The sequence below is a fragment of the Aulonocara stuartgranti genome (assembly GCF_965226115.1).
Source record: "Aulonocara stuartgranti genome assembly, chromosome: 12".
NCBI lineage: Eukaryota > Metazoa > Chordata > Actinopteri > Cichliformes > Cichlidae > Aulonocara > Aulonocara stuartgranti.
The window spans coordinates 31,310,807-31,334,494 of record NC_138948.1 but is presented as its reverse complement, the minus strand read 5'-3'; the positions used below and the strand labels follow the sequence as shown (position 1 = coordinate 31,334,494).

At 37.9% G+C, this 23,688-nt stretch overlaps 1 protein-coding gene across 3 annotated transcripts in view; it reads right to left on the bottom strand.

The window, feature by feature from the left end:
• LOC309719077 (netrin receptor UNC5D-like) overlaps positions 1-23,688 on the bottom strand; it is a 309,431-nt gene that overhangs the window by 164,806 nt on the left and 120,937 nt on the right. For all 3 annotated transcript variants that reach the window (XR_014280140.1, XM_082554925.1, XM_082554926.1), the window contains exon 2: positions 22,489-22,707. Coding sequence is in view for 2 of the 3 variants with exons in the window: in XM_082554925.1 (XP_082411051.1) it covers positions 22,489-22,707 (219 nt within the window). In the remaining variant the exon portion in view is untranslated. The remainder of the gene's footprint in view (positions 1-22,488; positions 22,708-23,688) is intronic.

Here is a 23,688-nt window from a genome sequence, read left to right as displayed (position 1 = left end):
ATAAGATAAGTGATGTGTCGGTCGCGAACGAAACGGCTCTTAGAGCCAACTCTTTGACGTGAACGACGCAAGCCGGATCCTTATTGCAAGCCGTGTTTTTGTTTTTTTTTCTTCTTCTTTCTCTCACCCTCTCTCTCTCTCTTTTGCACTTTTTTCCGCTTCACTCCGCACTCGAGCCCTGAGCTTGCGCTGGGAAGAGGGGGGAGGGGCGGTAGTTACACTCGCAGTAGCACAGGAACAGAGCGGGAGGGAGAGAGAGAGAAACAGAGCCAGGGACAACAACATCACATTAGAAAGGTATAGTAATCATCCACAACTACTTTCAGTTGCGGATGATAAAGGATTCAGAAAGTTAATTCATGCAGGCCCATATGACAGAGGATGTCAGGCCCATATGACAGAGGAAAGAAGCTATCAGGGATAGCTTCTTTCCCAGAGCTATCACCGTAGTAAATAAGCACAAAAACAATTGAACCTATTCCATACCGTCACTGTCATCATATTAATGCTGCTATCCTGTATATATTGTACATACTATTGTTTGAGTACTTACGATTGTTTTTTTTGTACTTTTTATATTTTACATTTATATTTATTATTGAAACTTGCACCAAGGGAGTGGCACTCCAATTTCGTTGTACTCTGTACAATGACAATAAAGGCTATTCTATTCTATTCTATTCTATTCTATTCTATTCTATTCTATTCTATTCTATGTGTATCTTCTTTTTGTTTTCATATTTTAATTTATATTTAATTGTGTTGTGGTTTGCAGTGTTTTGTGTTGTTTCACTTTAAATTTGTTTAAAAGGAAAAAGCTGAAAATTTAAATAGTTAAAAGTTGAAATGTAAATACTTGGTTTTTGTATTATAGGCTAGGGCCGTAACAGATTTATTTATTGCATTTTATGTGGAGTGAATAAATAAAAGTATATTTACGGTGGCCCCTTGAGACAAAGCACGTACAAACTCCAAAACACGTACGAACTCTGAAGCACGTACAAACCCCCGAAGCACGTACAAAATCCAAAACATGTACAAAACACAAACAGAAGTGCTCCAGGATGCTAGGGGCAGTGTTGAGCTTCTGTTACCTAGTGGCTACACAAGCCAGGAAGTACAAACGACTGGATTTGGTGTGTCGTAGTAACAGATAAATGAACATTTTTTTTAATTATTTGAATATATATGAGTGCTTGTGTATAAATACACAAACAATACACATATGCTTTCAATTGTGTAATTTAAGTCATCTAAGTAGCTCTGTTTTGGAAGTTCAGTTAACGCTAGAAATGTGCTTTGGTGTTTGTACATGCTTTGTCTCTAGGGGCCACCGTATATATTTATATATAAACACATATACCTATATATACCAACCTGAAGAGCCGGTTGGGAGCTGAAAGAGCCGGCTCTTTCTAGTGATCCGAGCCGAACGAGCCGGTTCTCTAAAAAGAGCCAGAATTCCCATCACTAATATAGTGATCGAAATGCTATTACAAACTACTAAATATTAGAGACAGGAGAAAGTGATCACAAAACAAAAACAAAGTAAAAAGAAGAAGTAGGTTTGTCTACAAAGGTGCTAAATTTGTTGATTGCACATTTTGAATGAAGAACGTTTCTAAACTCTGCGTCTTGGCAGTAACTTGGCAGTAATCAGGAAAACTTGTGAAAATTATGACAGAGTTGCCCAGAGAGTCAAAGAAAGAAGCGATGGTGACCCTGGCATGACTTTATGTATCAGTTAGAGATGGCACGATACCACTTTTTTATGTCTGTTACCGATATCATAAATTTGGATTTCTGCCGATACCGATATGAATCCGATATAGTGTGTTTTTTAATCAATAAAACTGTTTTTTTAATATATTGCTGCATTTTGTATAAGTTCATACTCAAGTTTAAATAAACAACAACACTAAAGCTATTCTGTTATACCTGTATGTAAAAAATACACTGCACCCAAAATATTTCATAGTTCAGCAATACTGATCAATCTAATAAACTTAAACCTACTCCATCCTCCCTATTCTGGTGTTTTAATTAAAGAGTACTTAGCAGAAATATTAAGCAACCTAACTAATAGGGTTGCAAACTCCCAGCAAAAAAAAATAGGGAACCACTGCCCCACCCTCCACCTCATGATGCTTAATCGACGTGATCAACTTTAATTTGATGCAGTGTGGAAAAAAAGAAATGCACAGAAATCAATTATTTTTCAAGAATAAATAAATAATTAATAATTATTATTTAATTAATAATTAAATAGATTCAACATCTTTCTTCAACAGAAGTGCAGACTGCACAGATGGTATTTTCCCAAAGGAAAAAGTAGTATAGCTTACTAGGGTATATTAGACTTAACAGTTACTATATACAGTAATGGACTTCTATACATTTTCCATCAAATTAAAACTTTGGGTGTCAGATAATTATTTATTAAAAGCTAGACATTTTAAATGAGAATAAGAAAGAAAAGTATGTCTTTGTGCCCCCTTTTCCCTGTTCGTGCCCTATCGCCCTTACCAGCCGTCAGCTGCATAGAAAAGGATCCTGGTGTAGAAAGAAATATTAAATAAATTCTAACAACAGCTTATCAAGGTTAAACATGCTGCTGTTGTTCAGCCGCTGGTTTCCTCTTTCTGGCCCGAAGTGGGCCAAAAACAAACAAGAGAGACGGACTTGCGACAGAAAAGCCGATCAGCTGATCGTTAATCAGTTTCACGATTGAAGTAGCAGCAAGAAGAGGCAGTCGCTCCATATATCGGTTGTTAAGCTTAACGTGGGAATGCTTTACAAACATTCAGAGATGAACTTACACACTTGCTTTACTTCTCTCTGGGATAACTTCATCGGAGATGAAATGCTGGTTTGAGGCTGCAAATACACACAGCCGCTCTATCACGTGAGCACACTGCTCCGATGTGCTACGGTTATGAGCCGAGTTACGCCGTGTCGCAAGTTTTGTGAGGTGCTTTTTTGATATTTAATGGATCAGATTACATTTTTGATTTCTCTCCGATATCTGATCCAGTAATTTACGTCAGTATCGGACCGATACGTAATATCAGATCGGTCCATCTCTAGTATCAGTGCAACTTTAAATTATATTGACATAAAGTGTAATGTCTCATCCTATAAAGTGTGAAAATATGTCTATATACCTTAAAACCTCTTTATACTGCTCATCACTCCCTTTTACCAATATATCTCATTACTCTGTGATTCCACTGAGGGCAATCTGGGGGTAGTTTGTGATAGAGAGATTTCTACTCCCACTTCCTCTTCTACAGTTCCCAGAATACTTTTCAACCACTGCTTTTTAAGCTTGTTGCCTATAGTCTTACAGGGGTTTGTTAGCAAATAAATACAGTAAAAAAAAAAAAGGCCTGCATTTGTATAGCGCTTTACTCAGTCCTTAAGGACCCCAAAGCGCTTCACACTACATTCAGTCATTCACCCATTCACACACACATTCACACACATACAGTATATAATTTCTCATGAGCCAAGCTGTCTGTGAACACTGGGGTGTGTCTGCAGTCTGGCTGGTGCTCAAAATGACAATTGCCTTATGGTTGCATTGCTTTCTAGGCTACTGTCGGTGGAGGTAAAGGTATCTCCCATTAAGGATTATTATTATTATCTGTATTTATTTTTTTTGGTATGACTGTCGAACATTGGTCCAAAATGGTGACGCTAAATAGGGCTGACTGCTATGCAAATAGCTACTAACAACATTTTTTATTGATGGGATGGTAATAATCTATTTTTATAATCCAAGTCCTGTCCTTGGGTGTTACACAGCACACATTGCAGATATACATGGTCCTTCCTGAGCATCTCTTGCTAGGGAACTCAAGGGCATTGTCAGCTTTATCAGAGCCTAGTGATTCATCAGGCTAGTTGGTAAATAAGAGATGTTATCAGGTGCTCCTTGTGGCATTGAGGGCTCATGTCCTAATCAATAACATTCCAATTCTTCACTGATCTCCTCCTGTGATTAGCCGAACTAATCCAATACACAATGTTGCTGTCTATTACTGAGGCAGGACAAAGCCTTCCCGTTCAGACCGCCCTTATCTGTGCCTTTGCGTTTACTACTGATATATGGTGGGTATAAGCCAAGGGCTACTGCGAGGACATCCTCGGGCTCTTCTAATTGTTAATCCACTTGAGCCAGCAGGTAGAAAGGAAATTTCACTTGGCCTGGCAGCACCACGGGCAGTTAAGTGAGATGACTGTAGTGAAAGCTAACCAATCGCCACCCAGAGACATAGTAAGTCAAGATAAAATGCCCTGTAATTTTTCTAACTACGTTAAAAGGAAATGGAAGATAGCAAAGTGGCATGGATAATGAAAGAGGTTGGGAAAAGGAGGGGCGGTTTGGACTGTCAGTCAGTAAAGAGTGGCAATGGCAGCAGGCATTTACTGACGTGGGGATGCTGATGAACAAGCCAAGCCTAATTTGAGTTAATGAATATGAAATATGCATCAGTTTTCACTCTCAAAATGATATGCAGTGAGCATAACTGATGAAAGAGGAAATGAACAGCATTAACTAGTCTGATTTTAAAGCATGTGAAGAGAACATTATACATACAGTATTAGCCTATAGAACTCTGAATTACAAAGTCCACACTCTAGGTGTGTGTGCGTGCGTGTGAATGTATATATTTTTTTTTTCTCACACACTTAGTCTCAGATATATTGATAGAATACAAGGCATGAAAGACAGCTGTACAAATTAGACAGCTGCTCCAACTTATCTAGCCCTTAACAGATGGATTCACTTGACTAATTATGTGTTCAAACAATCCTCTGATGAAGTGACTGATATCAAACACAACATAAATACTCTGAATGTAATTTTAATGGAAACAGAAGTCTGTGGTTTTATTAACAGTAAAGATGGTCTCTTGAAACCTAAACATATACCATCAGAATAGCTGTAGTTACATAAAACCCATGGAGGCTTTAAATTATTCATAGATTTCCTGGAGGTACATGAAGGTCATTGGAAAAGACCTCACTGAGTCCTAAATTCCTGTTATGAGTTCCTTCTAACCACCCATTTCTATTATTGAGGAGATAAGTCTTTTTTAAATAGTACCATACTGTCCAGTAATTTAAGGTTCACATAGCCAAGATCTACAAGTTCAAGGTTTCCAGTGTTGATTTTCTCCTAAAAATGTAGACTAATCTGTTTAATTTACCTTTTAAGCTTTAGGGATTCCAATCATCTCTAAGGCATGAGTTGTAAGAAAGCCAATAAAAACAATGAATGGACAAAGCTGCCATTATTAGCTTGGAAGTAAGCCTTGACTATATACTTATATATATATATATATATATATACTAGCCTTGATGGGTCAGATATGTTGTACATAGACATACTTCATAGTCATACTTCACTCCTGTATGCCACCACAGCACTGGTAACATAACTGTAGAAATAAGGTGCAACTGAACTGCACACATGCCTATCTTCAGTGTACTCCAGCATGTAACAAATAGCACTATGAAGTGGTGGGGGAAAATATTCTCTGAGCTCTGAAACACAGTTAGTTAATGAAATGCTGCAGGTTAGATCATACCTGGGTAATGTTTGTGATTGATCTCATTAGAGATAAGCTTATATTACATACCCAACAGCAGCAATGAAAGTCATCATCACAGCACTAAGATAATTCACAATTGTAAAAAGGTAAACCTCATCAGTAGAGCCATCACACAAACACTTAGCTTATACACTCATGTTGTTCTACTGGATTTCCACATTACAGAAGGCCATTCACACAGTGTAACTGATAAAACACACACACACACACTTAAGGAAGGAGGCCGGGGACTGGTGAGTGTCAGCACTACGGTCCAGGATGGGACGACAAACACCCACAAATACATCAGGAAGATGCCCTCACTGATCGTGTGCTCAGTAAATACCTGTGGGACTTCCAGATATAGGCGGACAAAATGGTGGCAGCTAACCAACCGGACATAGTGGTGGTGGACAAACAGAAGAAGACGGTCGTAGTGATAGACATAGAGATACTGAATGACAGCAACATCAGAAAGAAGGAACACGAGAAGCTGCAGAAGTACCAAGGTATCAGAGAAGAGCTTGAGAAGATGTGGAGGGTGAAGACAACAGTTGTCCCAGTGGTAATCGGTGTACTAGGTGCAGTGACTCCCAAGCTAGGCGAGTGGCTCCAGCAGATTCCAGGAACAACATCAGAGATCTCTGTTCAGAAGAGCACAGTCCTGGGAACAGCTAAGATACTGCACAGGACCTTTAAGCTCTACTAGAGGACTGGGAGCTAGACTCTTGAAGGATAGACCAGGGGCGAGAGGGGGATTATTTTTTATAACCCTTTTTTATAAACATTTTCTAGGTCTTCCAGTTTGTAAAAGAGCCTACCAAGGTGAGTATGCAAACTTCAAACAGAAAGGTTGGGATTTGAACCAGAAATCTATCCCCAAAAAGTTCATTCTGTTCATCTGAATGTAGCGTTTGCAGTGGTAGAAACGTTTCATCACTCATCCAAGTGACTTCTTCAGTCTCAGCTGACTGCAGGCTTCCCCAACCAGTTATAAACAGTACATGAAGCTACCATCACTGGCAAACAATTGGCTGTGAGGTCAGTTTCTTCATTAATATTCAAAATGTCATGAGCATGGATCAACAACCACTGATCAAAGACCATTGATCAATGACCACTGATAACTGAACAATGAACAGGTCAATGAGTACCATTTGCAGAGAGTTGGGGGATGGCTGCAATCACAGCATTGTAAGATGGTGAAAGATGTACCTTCAGGCCCCCTCCTCAATTCAGAGATCGTCCTTCCTTTTTCACTTAAATGGCCTCCTTGACTTCCCGCTTAAACCAGGGTTCCTCCCTGTCGAGGATGTGTATACCCTTATTATTCAAAGAGGACTTTGTTATCCTACCCCAGAACAGCACCAAGTCATTGGTTAAGGTATGTGGATGACACCTGGGTGTCAGTACGTACCACAATTCAATGATCACATTAACTCAGTGGACCAACCCATCAAGTTCACCAGGGATGATATGAGAAATGACAGGTTAGCCTTCTTAGACTGTGAGATTTCCATCAGTAATGGGGGACATTTAAAAGTTGATGTGCTCTATAAACCAATGCATACGGATCAGTATTTATGGTTTGACTCTCATCATCCACTAGAGCAGCGGTCCCCAACCTTTTTTGCGGCTTATGTTCGACAATATTTTCACAGACCAGCCTTTAAGATATCACGGATAAATACAACAAAATAAAACCAGTACCGGTACCAAAAAAAAGAAGATTTATTCATAACACACGGGAAAAGACCCAGGGAAACCAAGTTAACGATAAAAACTATTTAAAAAAATAATGCTAAAAACCAATAAAAACAATAAATTTCACACCCAAGCCTCAATTCTCGCGGCCCAGTACCAAACGACTCACGTACCGGTACAGATACAGCGGCCAGGAAAGCAGAAGAACAACATATCAAGAAGGCCCTGAGTAAATGTGGTTATTCCAGCTGGACATTTGTCAAGGCTGGGAAGGCACCTAAAGAAATCAGTCACTTGGATGAGTGATGAAACATTTCTCCTGTTGAAATTGCTACATCCAGATGAACAGGATCAACTTTTTGGGGATTTCCTTACCTATAATTGAGAATGCAACAAGAAACCAGAAATCGAATTGCTGTGAGGTGAGCTGGTGCTAATCACTAAAACGTCATAGCTGTCTTGATTAGCACTGGACTTTACGTTTACCCAGTCTCATTGTAAATTGATATTAGCTCTACTGAGTTCATGTTTGATTCCATTAATCAATGTGTTTTAATTAAGTGAACCAATGCATGACTTGAAAGAATGTAGCATATGTAGAATTAGGTCAACCACGTGTCATTACTGCAAATGTTTTTGACCCTTCCTTTCTCAGTAAACTGTATATAGTGTTACATAGGTTAAATGTTAAATTTATCACTTTTTTTCAAAATCTTTAAGCACTTTTGTAACTGTGACACACACACACACAACTGCATCAAGGACAACTTGCAGTTCAGAATCGTGACACTGCGGTACGGACTGAAGGAGCTGGGGTATCCGATTATATCTCCTCAGCCACAGATGCCATCATACTAAAGTACACCTACTATACTCACAAGCATATGAACGACTGGAGGTCAACAAAAATAAGATTTTGAAAAGTATTCAATTTATATTTAAAAGATTTTTGTGTAGCTATCCGAAAGACACATACAATTCCAGATTATAGGGAATTCTGTGTCTTTGTTGAGCTTGAGCCTTGCCCATATGGAAAAGTAATAGGAAAAACTTCTAAAAGACTTGCATCAGCTTTAGCTTGCTTCATATAGTGAATCATATAAGGCTTATATGATTTACTCATGAAAGTGGCCACTTTCATATATTATTTTAGTAAGTATCCAAAACATACAAGTTCCATTTATATAATTTTTTCGAGGGATCTTATATCTGTTTTCACTCTTGTATGCTTTTCATACAAGTTTCACACAAGACAGATACAAACTTTATAAGATTTATATATATCTTTTCCATATGGGTGGTTTTATTTGTTCCATGCATTATTGTTTCTTGTTATGGAGATGACCGATATTGGAAGCTAAATGAAAAGGCACACATATTTATTGCTTGGGGATTCCTTATTGAGTTCTTTACAGATGTTAGCAGTATTCACCTGTTCCCGGTGGCCTCCTCACCAAGATGTGGAGCAAAAAAGTGAAAGAAGCTCAATTACTTGCTGAATATATGTAGCCATTTAAAGCATGTGTGTTATTGAATTATTTATAGGAATGGTGCTTGTCTATGCGGCTATTTAACTTCTTACTTAGATTTTGCTGCCACCAGAGATTCAGAAACTCCTGCTGTAATAATAAAGGCTACAAATTGGGGAATTAATGTAATTTCAGCCTTTTGCCTTTGAACCTATAACTACACACGACCAACTCATGGTTTGCTGACACTGGTATTACCACTGTAGGAGTGGAAATGTACAAAAAGTTTAAAGTATTTATGAATCAGGTTAAGTCTTTAGAATCAGAAAGACAGAATCAGAAAGTAATATTGCTTAGTTCTAAAATGCATTGTGTTTGTAAATCCACTGTGATAACAGTAGACTGACTGCACTTACTTTTCTTAAGAAAACTCAACTCCATGGTGGGTTTTTGTTTGTTTTGCTAATAATTTAAAAAAAAAAAAAAGGGGGGGGGGGGCAATTTAGGCATTCATTGACTCACTGATACATTCATCCCTTCATTTTGTACGCTATTACTCAGTGGTTTTCTTGTCTAACCCACTTGGTATCAAATTGGGTTGTATGTGGCCGTAAACTAAAATGAGTTTGACATCCAGCTCAAAATGCTAAAAACCGTAATCAGTGTGTAATTTCAGTATCAGTCATGCCCTTTAATGTAACTCAATTTAACAGACAGAATGTACTCAGTATACTATTACATGGATAGCTTTAATTTGCTTCATCATGGTGTTAGTTCCGCCCTTCTATCCCCTCAAACTTGAGTCTGAGGTTCAAATCACAGCCAGTGGTTACCATGGCTACACAGCGTTTGGTAATAATATGTCAGTGCATCTGGCATATTAGGCAGACCAATACGTAATCATGCAATATACTGCATATCAAGATTCTCTGTCATAAAGAGAAACCCTTGTATGCACGGATTTGGCTTATTTCATTGTTTAATACTTTAACATGTCCTTATCATTTATTTAATTATTTTTGAAATGTAATCTTTAAATATTACTAATTACTCTCTAAAAAATATCCTCAGTTCTAACTTAATATCATTTTGTTTGCAGCAGGTTTTTTCTTCTTTCCTTTTTTTTTCTTTTCTAATTTCCAGTTTTTATTTGCACAGTGTTTTTTGTAGCATTTTATAATACTGTTGATGAATGATATGACACTGAGTATTTATTTTTGTAACAAGTATTTTTATTTTTTAAATATTACATTTAAATAAATTTAAATGGCATTAAATGAATGTCTACAGAAAAAAACCCTTTGCCTCATTGATGTGCCGTGCAATTTAGAAAATGACAGAAATACATGTACTGTAAAATTAGTGGGGGCTTTATGGGTGAATGAATAAAGGTCTAAGTCAGAGCTTGAGATAAGTTATTCATCTATAGAATGAAGATGTGCAAAATAATACAGGAACAAAACTAAACTAAACTGAGAGGCGTTCTAACAAAATAAAAACAATGGACACCAACAGGATTGGAACAAAACATCCAACCTATAAGACAGAACAAGGTATATGCACCTGTGATATGTCTTGGACTCATCACACCAACAGAAACAATTTTGAAAGATCTCTTTGATCAGTGAAGGGGTGTGCCATCTTTCATCAAAAACCAGAGCGAGATCAAGTAGTCCCTGCTTCTCATCAAAATCCCTCCTCTCTGACTCCAGTTCAAAGACCACAGGGGAGCTTTGAACCCTCTGCTATGGGGATTGCAGCTGGTCATTATGTCAAAAAAGCCTGTCAATCATCTAAAAGCACATTTTTTGTATGACAACTAAAACAGAAAGCATCTCCGCATCTGAACAATACCCTTTTTATGTCAGAAACACTTTTTTTTTTTCTCATAAAAACAAGGTTTGCATGTATTGTTACCTACAATAAGCCACTGTGCCACAGTGTTTAAGCTGTGAAGCAAACAAGAATACCTCCATGTACCGGGAACCAAAGTACACATGCATGTTTTGTTGTGTTTGCTTGGATTCCATTCACAATAACAATGTTTGCCCACTTGATCTAACTAATGATGCTGGTGCTGGATTGTAAACACATTTCTATCACCCGATTTTATCTTTTGGGTCCAGTGGATGAAGAGTGGAAATTAAGAACAAAGGAATTGTTTTTGCATATTCTGGTCCATGTTTTTGAAGTTTTACTGCAAGACATTAAAATTATGTCACACAAAACATAATGAGAGAAATGTTTCATTATGACCAGGGGCATGATGCCCACAGCTGTTTGGGACACCACTGCTACACCTTAATAACTGGTAGAGGTTCAGAAGAAAAAAATAAAAATAACTTGCACTGACAAACCTACTCCTTGGAGATGGGCTGGGAAACCAAAGACAGATGGATTAGCTCCATCTCTAATTTACAGTCTGCCTTGTCCAACCAAAGAAATCTTAATGTCCATGACAACATCATCTCACGATTATTATTAGTAGCAGTATTATTATTACTACTACTAGTAGTAGTAGTATTAGTAGAGTCAGTTCAGGTCACAATATCACAAAGAGATGTTTCCTTCTCAATTATTATTGAACAATGAAAAGACATGATATACATTTAAATCCAAAGAACCCAGCCCCTCATCTGTCAAGGAAAAATGCTGATTTTAATGAGGGATATTTTAAAAACATGTGTTTGTCGTTCTTCTCTCAGCATGTGAACACTTATAAACTGCTTAATTACAGATCTTCTTGTTCTGCTCTTTACACAACAGAGATGCTGCCACAAAGAGAGAGAGACGTGTCTCTGTGTCATTTGAAGACTAGGTGTAGCTTTTTCCATAAAGATGAAGCCTTACAGGATCCCTGTTTCATTAATTGAGGATACTATTTTTTTAGAAAGGCCACAGAGTGAAAACCGCTGGAGTTTGTGCGCAGTCTGCATCTTTGCCCATGTTCTCCTTGTGCGTGTATGGGTCCGCCTCTCAGGCTCCATCCAACAGTCCAAGAGACATATTAAGATATATTAGGTTAACTGGAGATTTGAATTGCAGGTTGTGGCTCCAGCCCCTCTACAACCCATTTGATGAGTAGTTGAGTAAATAAACAACCTAATAGATATTTAAATTTAAAATATGAATTCAGGTCATTAAAACAATAGCAACTGCCCAGTATATGCAGGTTCTAAGAGACAGAAATTGCTTCTGTATTGGGACAAGGTAAAGTGTAACATAATGGAAAATTACAAATAGATAAAGTACATTTGTACATGCAACTGCATGTATTGTATGCATTTTTCTTTAATACTGTTCATTATTTTTGCTTTATTTGCCCCCCTCAGTTACTAATGTTAATTTAACATGCTATTAAACCCTAACCCTAACTATAATCAAAGTGCTCTAAAAACCATCATTCTAACTGGCAAAACAAATCAAAAACTATACATATTTTTGTATTTGGCTTACACTTTAAAGAGTTAACACTAATGTCTAGAATAACACATTTGAGGCTGCCAACTTCCTGTGTGTTTTGTGGAACAATAAAGTTAATTTACAAATGTACTTGTCTTTCCCTCTTTGTCCAAAAAGAGTGACTCCAAGCACAGTTTAACTACGGTGTTTGCACAAAGATAGCCTCAAAGCTATGACAGAAGCATCTCAACATGATCAGGTTTAGGCCGGGGACTGGAGGGAAACTCTAATGTAGTGGAGGAGGTATCACATCCATTAATCACGCTGCCTTCTGTAGCATGGAAACAGGAATATTAATAAGTGGCCTCGTGTAAGCAACTCAGAGTAATGTGTTACTGGACTTGTAGGTATTGCATGTAATCAAATGAAGTCAGCCCCAGACCATCTCACTACCACCACCATGTTTGACTGTTCTTTTCATGAAATGTTGTTCGTTTTATGTATTGGGATGCAAACCTTTTTACCCACCGATAAGGTCAGTGTTCATAACTCAACACACTAAAGAGGCTGTGACCAGAGCAACATCTAAGTCCTTTTGTAACCTTTTGTTCTTGGAGCCATTTTGGGAAAGTTCTGTTCCATGGGCTGTGTCCCAATTCAGGGTCTGCACGCTTGAAGTACGCATTTCAAGTGTGATTACGTCACCGCCACGCGACGACGGCTGTCCCAATTCGAAGTGTACTTCAAATGCATACTCCAAATGCGCCGTCGATTTCCCCAAATATCAAGCGTGGTCCGGTGCACGCTTCGTGGTCCCATATATCCCACAATTCATAGCGCGGCGGTGGGTGTGGATAATTTTGCCGCAAAATATGGCAGAAGGGAGCGGCTGAAGAGGGGTTTTTTTTCCCAAACTTTATTGAACTTATAAAGCGAACAGTCAGTCATTCCAGTTCAGTTTGTACAGGCAAATAAGAGTAACAATATACAGTACAATGAAATAAGAAGGATAAATAAATAAAGGATAAAAAAGAAAAAAAAGGGGGGGGGGGATGTGACAGACTTCATGACAACTTTGTACTTGAAAGTTGTGACAGCTCATTCCTTAAACATTTCTGAATGAACTTCAATCAATGATAAACCTTTTTTATTGGAAGTTAATTTAAGAGAGTTTAAGTAATATTCAATTTCAATCAAAAGCATATTAAATGATGATATATATATATATCTGGTCCATGATATATATATATATATATATATATATATATATATATATATATATATATATATATATTAGGGGTGCAACGATACACAAAATTCACGGTTCGGTTCGGTTCGATATATTGGTGTCACGGTTCGATATTTTTTCGATACAAAAAAAATGTTCATGCCTTTTTAATTTGTCATTTATTAAAATTATAAATATATATTTTAACTCAAAAGTACAGTTTTTAAATTTAACCCTAACCCTTGTGCGTGTTTTTTATTTTGACAGCGAATGCGCACCTGCGGACCACTTATGTGCAGCCCTGGTTATTTAGCTTGTCATATCGCAGCAACAGAAATTCTTTTGTCCATGAAACCATAAAGCTGCACTTTCTTTTTGCCTTATAGTCTGATTTGTCATAACTTCTCCGTTTTGTGGTAAGCTTTTCTTTGGCTGTCACTTCTTCACCCCGACCTGTCTTATTTGGCTCAGCAGAACTGAAATGCTTTTACACACTCACTCACATAAGCTCAGCGATTCTCTGCGCGATCAACCTCTCACATGTTTAAGCTTGCTGCGGGAGATTTCACTTGTCATGTTTGCATAGTAAGCTAACGATTAATAAGACGATGTCAGAGGAATTGGTGCACAAATTATCATCACTCACAGATCAGTGCTGTCGCTCTCTATACACAGTTTGCGCGATTGCAAAGTGAAAGCAAAAAACAAGCGCAAATTCAAACGCGATTTCAATATGTCACATATTGACAGTGGCTCACCGATGCCAATGACATAATTACCCAGCTACATTTCTGAAAGAATGCAAAAGCATTGACATATATTTTTCCTTCCTACAATAGCCCGACGGGCAGGGAAGAGATAGATTTTGGTAGCCCGACTGAAAAAATCACTAGCCCCAGGACGTCGGGCTAGCGATTTTGCGAGCCCTGTATCTGATTGAGGAATCACTCATCTTTGGAAAAGAGAGTTTATTACAGAGAAATGTCTCTTTCCAAAATAAAAGCTATACTATCCGCTTCTTCTGGGCTATATTCTCAGCAGCATAAGGAGAATCATGTGCTAACAGCGGTCTAAATGACTCGGCTAAAGTTAGTAGCATGCTTGTTGTTTTTGTCTTTGCACTAGGATGATGTCGGCGTAAATGTGCAGTCATATTCGTTGTGTTCCCACTAGTGCTTTCAGGTTAATCTCGTTGAAATGACCTTAACGCCACAACACGGCAAGTCTCCGTTAACGAGCTACCGCCGATCGCCCCGTGCATGGGGCTAGACGGCAAACACGTTAACGAGCTAACTGCGCTAACACACTAGTTCCCACCCATGTAATTAAGCATTGCGTGGCACATCCAACATACTGTTTTACTTTAGTCCATGACTCGCTTACCTTCAGGGTCATACGTCACATGAAAACCAAAATAATTCCAAACGCCAGATCTGAATGAGAGTGGGGGAGGTCCAGCTTAACTTCTGTCTTGCTAGCTTGCCCTGCGCTCTTCCTTCTGACTATGCTGTCTGTGTTGAGCGCTCAGTGGATCTGCGCTCGACAGTGCAGCCTAGGCGGAGTAGTCGAACGCAGATTCACTGAGCGCTCAACACAGACAGCATCGTCAGAAGGAAAGTTGATAAAATAAATTACAAATGTTGTATTGTTCGATACATATGCGTACCGAACCGAAAGCACTGTATCGAACGGTTCAATATCGATACGAATATCGTTGCACCCCTAATATATATATATATATATATATATATATATATATATATATATATATATATATATATATATATATATATATACCGTAATTGTCGGGCTATAAGCCGCTACTTTTTGCACAAGCTTTGAACCCTGCGGCTTTTAGTCAGGTGCGGCTTTTCTATGGATTGTCCATGATTTTTGTCATATTGTAAGATGATTTGTTTTGTTTGTTCCGCTGTTGTACGGCACTACGTTGCCTGGCGGAAGGGCATGTGATCGGACACACAGGGTTCAAGAGTGGTATGTTGGTCACGTGTCCATCCGCCAGGCAACATAGTGCCGGACAAATAGCGTGAAAAACAAACTTCAAATTAACGCTACACGTTCAGCGGGAGTCGTGGATGAAAAGCAAGTTATGCTCAACTCCACCGGTGGAATCTGACAGCGTGGAAAAGTGTGAAAACATCCATGATCACCAACGGATTTCGAAGGTCTGGACTGCTGCATGATGGAGAGGAGGATACCGCCACGGCCCTTCTGAGGGTGTTTGACTCTGACACTGACAACGAGGATTTCTTTGGTTTTGAAAGTGACAACGAAGGAGAGAAGCTGAGAGTGGATGACGTAGCCACCCTGAGCCTGTTCGTATCCGACACTGGAGAAGAGGACTTTGGTGGTTTTAGTGCGTGGGAAGATGGTGGTGAATGACTGACTTTTCTTCTTGTTAAAGCCGTGTCACTGCACCTGAGCCTAAAAAGTAGGCCGAATCTATTTTTCTGGTGTGCTGTAGGTTATTGTTATGTACTACATTTGTTACTCATTTATGAAGCACAGTACATGTTTCGTACTTGTAATTACCGCTACTTGTACATATACCTAAAAAGTTATGCAAATATGTACCCATAACTTGTTTTTCAAAATATTAATAAAAGTGATGTGTCTCCAAACAGCCATCTCTTTCCTGACAATTCCCTTTGTGCATATTCTCTTACATATGATAAGTCAACATTGAAACACCTGCGGCTTTTGGTCAGGTGCGGCTAATGTATGTACAAAACAGGATTTTCCCCTGATTTTAGCTTGTGCGGCTAATATTCAGGTGCGCTTTGTAGTCCGGGAAATACGGTATATATATATATATATATATATATATATATATATATATATATATATATATATATATCATAATAATCTGACAATACTATAATATTGGCCATATTATATTTATGTTACCACAGTGAGATGATTTTAGTCTCATGAACAACATTAACTAATTGTTATTTACTAACTAATCTTAAATGACTGTTCAGCACAGAAATGAAGCCCAACTATCATGTTTTACAGTCCTGTGGTCTCAGCCTCAGATACTCAACTAATCAATGTGATGTCATGACAAAAATGAATGACCAACAAAACATTTTTCTCCTTCATTTCTGTCAAACAATGCTGTATGTAACGTGTCTCGCGGTTAGCATCATGGTTGCTAGGCAACCTGAACAGCGCGACGAAGCGTATACCGTCCCATTTCACAAGCCTCTCACTTCCGCACTTCTCGTACTTATAGTACGCACCGTACGTAGTATGCGTAGTGCACGTACTTCAAGCGTGCAGACCCTGAATTGGGACACAGCCATGTTTTCTCCATTTGTAGAGTGGAGTCTGAAAACCTTACAAATGGCTTTGTAATCTTTTCCAGACTAATAGATTTTGTTTCTCATCTCTTCTTCAGTTTCTTTAGATTGTGGTTTAATGTGTTTCTTTTTCAGATCATTTTATTCTACTTCACTTTGTCAGACATCTTCTATTTAAGGGTTTCTTGATCAACAGTTGTACGTGTAATGGGGCCTCAGTGTGGCTTGTAAAATTGTACACAGCTTTCCAAAAATGTAGTTAATTATAGTTAATTCATAATTTAACAAATGAAAGCACTGCTTGCTTTGTTTAATCTGATGAAATGCCACTGCTTAAATGTGAATTCTTTGTACTAATCTAGCCCTTGTTAATTCATATCTTTATAAGACTCAAAACATTTCTAAGATTATCATGATCACGGCATGATTATCCCAATGGTTTTTGAAGCCTTAGTCATTAGTATATATTACTTTTTTTGGAACCACGTGACCATATTTGGATGAGATTGTAGAATGCTTGGTTAGCAAGCTAGAACCATGAACTACTGTATATGTTTGTAAAGCACAGATTCGCATACGTGGTTATTAGTGCTAAGTGAAAGATTAAATAAAATAAATCAACATAAATAGTAAAATTTCACTCACTCAACACATATTCTTGGACAGTCTATACCACACAGAAAGTCATATTATTTGTCAGTTAATTTTATTCTGCCACAAACAAGAATCCTGTACTTTGATATGCAAAGCAGACAACTGTTAACTATAGCTCCCCATGTTAGCACCTACCAGTAAAAACAAAAAAAATTAAAATTCACCCACCGAGGTATTTTAATGTGGGAACCTGTGGAAGTAGACACTCTCGTGGTCTTTTTTTTATTTAATGTGGAAATTACCACTTGATTCTACAGTCACAATAATATGGTTACCTTTGATATGTTGAACAACTAGAGAGCAGACACAAAGTTAGCCATTCTACTTTGTATTCTTATTTATACAGCAATATAGAACAAATAGCTGACAAAAACTGGCCTTAATACCAGACTAAGAATGAAAAGTGTAGCAGCAGGACCCCTGAGTGTATTGATCTCAGCAAGGGATTACTGCTTATGAATTCAGCTTTTTAGTTGTTAGGGGAAAGGTGTTATATGTTATTTGTAAAGGTTCCACAACCTTTTAATTCCGGAAGCAAGAATTTGAGATTTTTACTTCAACCTTTTGTTAACATAGCAGCTGTATGCTGTAGCCTCGAGGCAACAGCAAAAGCTTTTGGTATAGCGTCTCACTCTTATCTGTCAAATCCACTGATTAGCTTCCCTCCTGCTGGATGCTGGATGTTGATGTGGAATATGAACTGAGCTGGGCCAAATACCACCAAGTGAACTTTCCCTTGTACTTTTCCACTGTACACAAAACAACAAACAATTTGAAGTTCCAAATTTCATTTTGCCATTATCAAGCTCACAACAATTTCACAGCACAGCAATCACACTATAATGAACTTCCAGAAGCAATTAAAGGCTCTTTCTGTGGAGAGACCTTCATGAATACAAGAAAGACGGCTTTCTTGCAGCCTGTAATCACAGAGCATTCCAGCCGAGGTGTCACATTGGCTTTTGTTGTTTGCCAGAAATCCTTTCAGGAGGCCTCAGTCAGGTCTTCTAATCAACACGCTTCCGCTTGACAAAAGCTAATGGGACTTAATTGGTATGGCACGCCACTGCTTCCATCACACTTCAAATCACAACCTCGCCCGACACTTATATCATTTGGACATGTATTGGTGGCACACATTGTTTAAACAGTATTCACACATTATTTTAAGGTTCCCAGCTGGTGTAGCCTGAGGGCCAGCATAGTTTCTGAGTGACTAGCCTTGGTCATGGCCTCTGTAAAGCACTTTGTGATTTTATCTTGAAAGGTGCTATATAAATAAAATTTTACTTTACTTACTTTACTAAATAAAATGACTTAACTAATCAGTTTAATTTTTGAACATATAAGCAGTAAACTAAACACAGTGAATAATAAAAACGACTGCAATGAGAAAGTGCAATTTAGGCTTTTAGGAATGATTAAACTCTTAGTCGGGGTATTTAGAACTGAACTGGGTGTACTGATGCTTCTGAAAATTCTTACATTTTCAAAGAATACCAGTTATTAAGCTTAATAAGAGGAACAAGACAATAAAGCAGATGCTCTCCAGAGATACATGCAGAGGGAAAAGTGTTACCCAAGGGGTACTCAACTAATTTAAAACTGCACTTGCATAAAGTGCAGAGGACTTGCAAGAGAAAGATTAAAAATAACAAATGAAAAAAATCAGTTTAGTCAGTAGAGACTTACCTCTTAAAATTCACCAGGTCACCTTCACTTTTAGCCTTTTATGTGTAATTTTCATCTATTTTGCATACCCCAATTGAAAGCTTACAGAAGAGCTGTAAAACTAAACTGCGCCTAACAGATTTGATTTCAAAGGGACGTCATCTAGTTGCTGAAACTCTGCTAGTGTGGCATGTGGCTAAAACCTAACCTAACTATAATCCTACCTCCAAATGGTTTGAAAGCAACCAAGTGGATGGTAAGAGTTTATAATATACATCAAGTATGAACATTCAGCATGGTAGAGTCTATGTAGAATCTTGGTGTTATGTAAGCGCATGCTTTGATTTTGCGAATCAAGTATTCTTTTATCAGCGTGTACTCTTCATCATCTGGTATAGAATAAAACCCAAGATAGGCAGTCATATGCTTCAGTGATACAGTTATACAAAGACTGTAAAAATTAACCTATGCCAACACCTGAGACTACAATTGTGGAGGAAAGTGGAGGAAAACACGTCTTCTACAGTTCAATTGAAAAAAAACCTTAGCTAATGTGTAGCTTACATGTAGGATTTACAGGTTACTGGCTCTGGTGCCTACTGTATAAAACAGTGATATTTTATGTCTGCAAAGAGGGGCACTATTGTACAAAATGGAAAAGCCATTTATTAGAAAGTCTAACCATTTATTAGGTTTGACTTGCTGAAAAAAGAGCACAGAGAGAGGCAAACTCTTTCTAGGGAGAGTAGTTACTAGGGAAGGAACATTGTCTTAATAAAGGAAACCATCCATATATAGGCAGAGAAAAAAAGAACTACTGAAATCACAAATCTACTACACAAAGTTGATGTGATGCCGTTTTTTATAAGTCATTTTATAACCTCCTGTTGGAAGTCAGTGCTGTTGAGCTGGCATTCACTCGTTCTAAAGGTGTTAAAACAATGTGGAAGAAATTTGGCAGCCTTTCTTCTGCTTGGTAGGAAACTCGCAGCAAACAAACATTCTTGTCTAAATGAAACGCTTTGTTGGCCCATCAGTCAATCTACCCAACCATTCTCCCTAAGAGTGATTTTGTTGTTGCTGCTTCAGTGAGATCACATTGCTTCTGACTTTGTTTCTAGCAAAAATTCTCTATAGTTCACCAAAAGAATCTCATTTCTGGTGAATTAAAAATTGATTTTGTAAAACTGTATGTATTTATTTAAGTCAGCTCTTGTTGTCTGGATGCCACACACTGGACACCGCATAGTTAAATAATTTTAGTTTGTTGAAAGTTCCTTTTCCTCAGTGAGTTTTTTTCATGTAAAATGTGAACTATTATAAACAACAAGAAAAAATTCTAATTTAGAACAGACACAGTTAGTTGATGGAAAGGATTTTTCTACTTGTGTTGCAGAAAAGTTTCTTTTGTATGAAGATGGCACCTTAAACTTCTTTGCACCAGATGGAATATAACTGGGTTTTCTTTGAAATTTGACTCACATGGTTTACATCCATCATGGTTAGAGTTTGCCCAAAGTTGGGTTTATGAATCAAAATTTGAAGGTAAATGTTTCAGTATCTTCACATATTTCTGTGTTCATTCCAAATTAAAGCTATTTGACTGTTTCCTTCTAAAATTTCTCCACCCAAGGGAACTGCAGTACAACACGGTGAACCAGCATCTACTCAATGGGCTCAAAGGAAGCACTTCCTAAATTAAAAATGAATCAAAAATGTAATTTAATAATCAAATGTGCATCAAACATGCAATTTAACTATTAATTTTCAATTTAGCTGCAGTCAAGGGGAACTGCTGCTGTAACACTATTTCAGAGTGTGCAATCATACCAGAAAAAGCATTTAAAAATGGGTCTTCTTCATTGCTGTGAGTGACGGCTCATGTGAAACTAGCTGAAATCAGGCTGATGTGGTACAGTATATAAACCTCCATCTAGTAATGCAAGGAGCTTAAAATAAGCACTTCACATATTGCTTGGCCCAGCTATGATTACTGAGGCTGTTCCGCTTTTGTTGCCTTAAATCATCTGAGGCCACACTGATATTTCTCTTGATGGTCTGCCTAAGCTGCTGTGGTCAGGACCTGAAGTCATTTTCATGACTGTCATGACTGCCAAGTCCACCAGAACGCCCCAGTTGGGATGCAAACCAAGAACCTTCTTACCGTAATTGAAATGGGTTTATGGTTTTAGCCAGTTAAGTTGGTTCAGGCAAGTAACCAGGATGCCTCATGGATGAATTCTAGGTGTTTCTGGGAGACACTGCAGAGATTATAATGCCTCAGTGGACTTGAGAACATTGTGGTTCCCCACATTACCAGATAGAGGAGTTGGTTTGGCGAGAAGGTCTGAAAATATGGCAAAACTGATTTTTTAAAAGATGGTTTTGATCTTTGTTAGAATGATTATTTAACATGGTCTCTGATGCCAGGATATGGGAGAACAAATGAATAAATATTAATATGAGATAATATGATTGCTTGAGGTCAGGGTTACCAGTGAGTAGGTCAATGGCACTTTCCTCAGTGTCAGCAAAATTCAAGTAAACTTTCCTTCAGCATCATTTTAGTTGACATATATTTAGCTGAAATATCCATAGTAACTTTGTAATTTAGTTTACATAATCATGGTTGTAGTTGAGCTTTACTCATTTTTCTGAAATAGTCAAAATATGTTTATCTAGAGTTTAGTCAAGGCAAGGCAAGGTTTTAGTTTAAATTATGTTAGATTTCTTTTGTTTCTACATTCTTTAATCATTTTGATGATTCGAACTAAATAAATGAAAGAAATTTTAGACCGTGGGGAAAAAAAACTACTAAACTGGAACACCAGTGTTTGCTTTGACAGATGCTACAGATCTCTGCAGAGACCTTTAAAATGGAGAACTGTTTACGTATGCAATCATCTGACTTGAACACATCATCTAGTTTATCCATAATGTTTCTGAGGGAGACATAAAACAAGTTTTCTTTGTCAAATTTTGTTTTCATGTTTGCTGAATTTCCTTTGTGAAAAACAGGTATTCAAATAAAACTGATTTATTTTAACTTTATAATTAACAATATTAATACTGTTGTTATGTAAGCTTAAAAACTGTTTCAACACACAGACTGTCACCATGTAAAATGCGAATCCCTTTAGCAAAAAGTTTAAATTTCTTGTCTTCTGATAACACCAAAGAGTAGTTGAATATAGTAAATAACAGTTATTAACAATAAATATCAGTAAATGCTGGTGTTACTGAACAGTTTTCAAAAGCTCAGTAGTACACAAACTCGATAGATAGCATCATTTGCTTAATTTAATTAATTTACAAGTTTATGTTACTTTTTAAACATTAAAACCAAGAGCTTTATGTGGAAGTGTATATCATCATTATTATTATTATTATTATTATCATCATCATGTGTGGAAGTATAAAAAGCTTTGTCTTACCAGTGTTGAGGTCCTTGTACTCGTGAGAGAAGTGCTCGTTCTGATGAACCCACTCCCCATTGCATTTGAAGAAGATCTGTAAGGCAGGCACAGCTCGACAGCGCAGCTTGATAGGGTTACTTTTGACAATGTAGGCATCCTCCGGCTCCTGGATGAAGTGGGGCAGGGTGCCCTGTACCGAAGGTACAGCATCTGGTTGAGCATCACCTGTGGCACCACCTATAACACAAAACCCTGGTTACTTCACCATCCTAGTTGTTTCTTTAAGGGGAAAAAATAAGAGCAGAACAGGTAGTCTGATGGAAACAAAGACATCATTGTTCTGGTATCAGGTGGATACGCAATTTAGCAGTGAAAAGTGCATTTTATTTTACAAACAAGATGATAACAGCAACTACTTTCAGATTTAAAACGATTGCTCAGTGGACAGTGTTTTGACATCGGCATTCATCAGAAGCTAACATATTGTAGAAAAGCAGAGTACACTCAGAGCACAATTCATCCCCCATCCGAGCAAAACTCTTCTTCTCAGAGCAATTTGCAGATGAATGAAATCAGAGCGGAACAAGTGGAGAGGAATTAGGAGGAGACTGATTACCCAAATTGTGGCTGTGGAGTCTGAATACATCTTATCTCAGCCACAAGGCCTGGATTTTAGTCGACACAAAAACAGCCTTTGTGCTGGCGCCAGCATGCCCCTTTGTTTAACGACAATTCACGGCAGGTTACTCTGTTTTTTTCGTTTTGATGGTTGACAGTTCATTGATCTAAGCGCACTATTAGAATCGTGGACTCTTACACTTCATATGTATTTTTTTTTTCCTTCAAAGAAAGGTTCTAGACTCACATTTTGTCATTTGGCCATCTCTTCTGGGTAAAGCACAGTGAGTTCTGTGGGCTGGGACAATGGGGAACAGGATGTTTGTGCTCCTGCCATCCCCGGGATCCTTCTCAGAATTACACCTCAGTCGAATCAAGACAGCTCCAGCTAAGCTATTCAGTGCCATAAAAGCCAATGAGAGCTATTATGCCCCCGCTATCAAATCCAATCCTGTCCCTTGAAATCGAATCTGCACTCTCACCACTTCTCTCAATCAATGTTGTCCTTGTTAAATGGGTAAATGAATGGATACGGGTGTATAGAAGAGCCACACATAAAACAAACAGACAGGGAGGTGAATGACTGGAAATTATACAGTT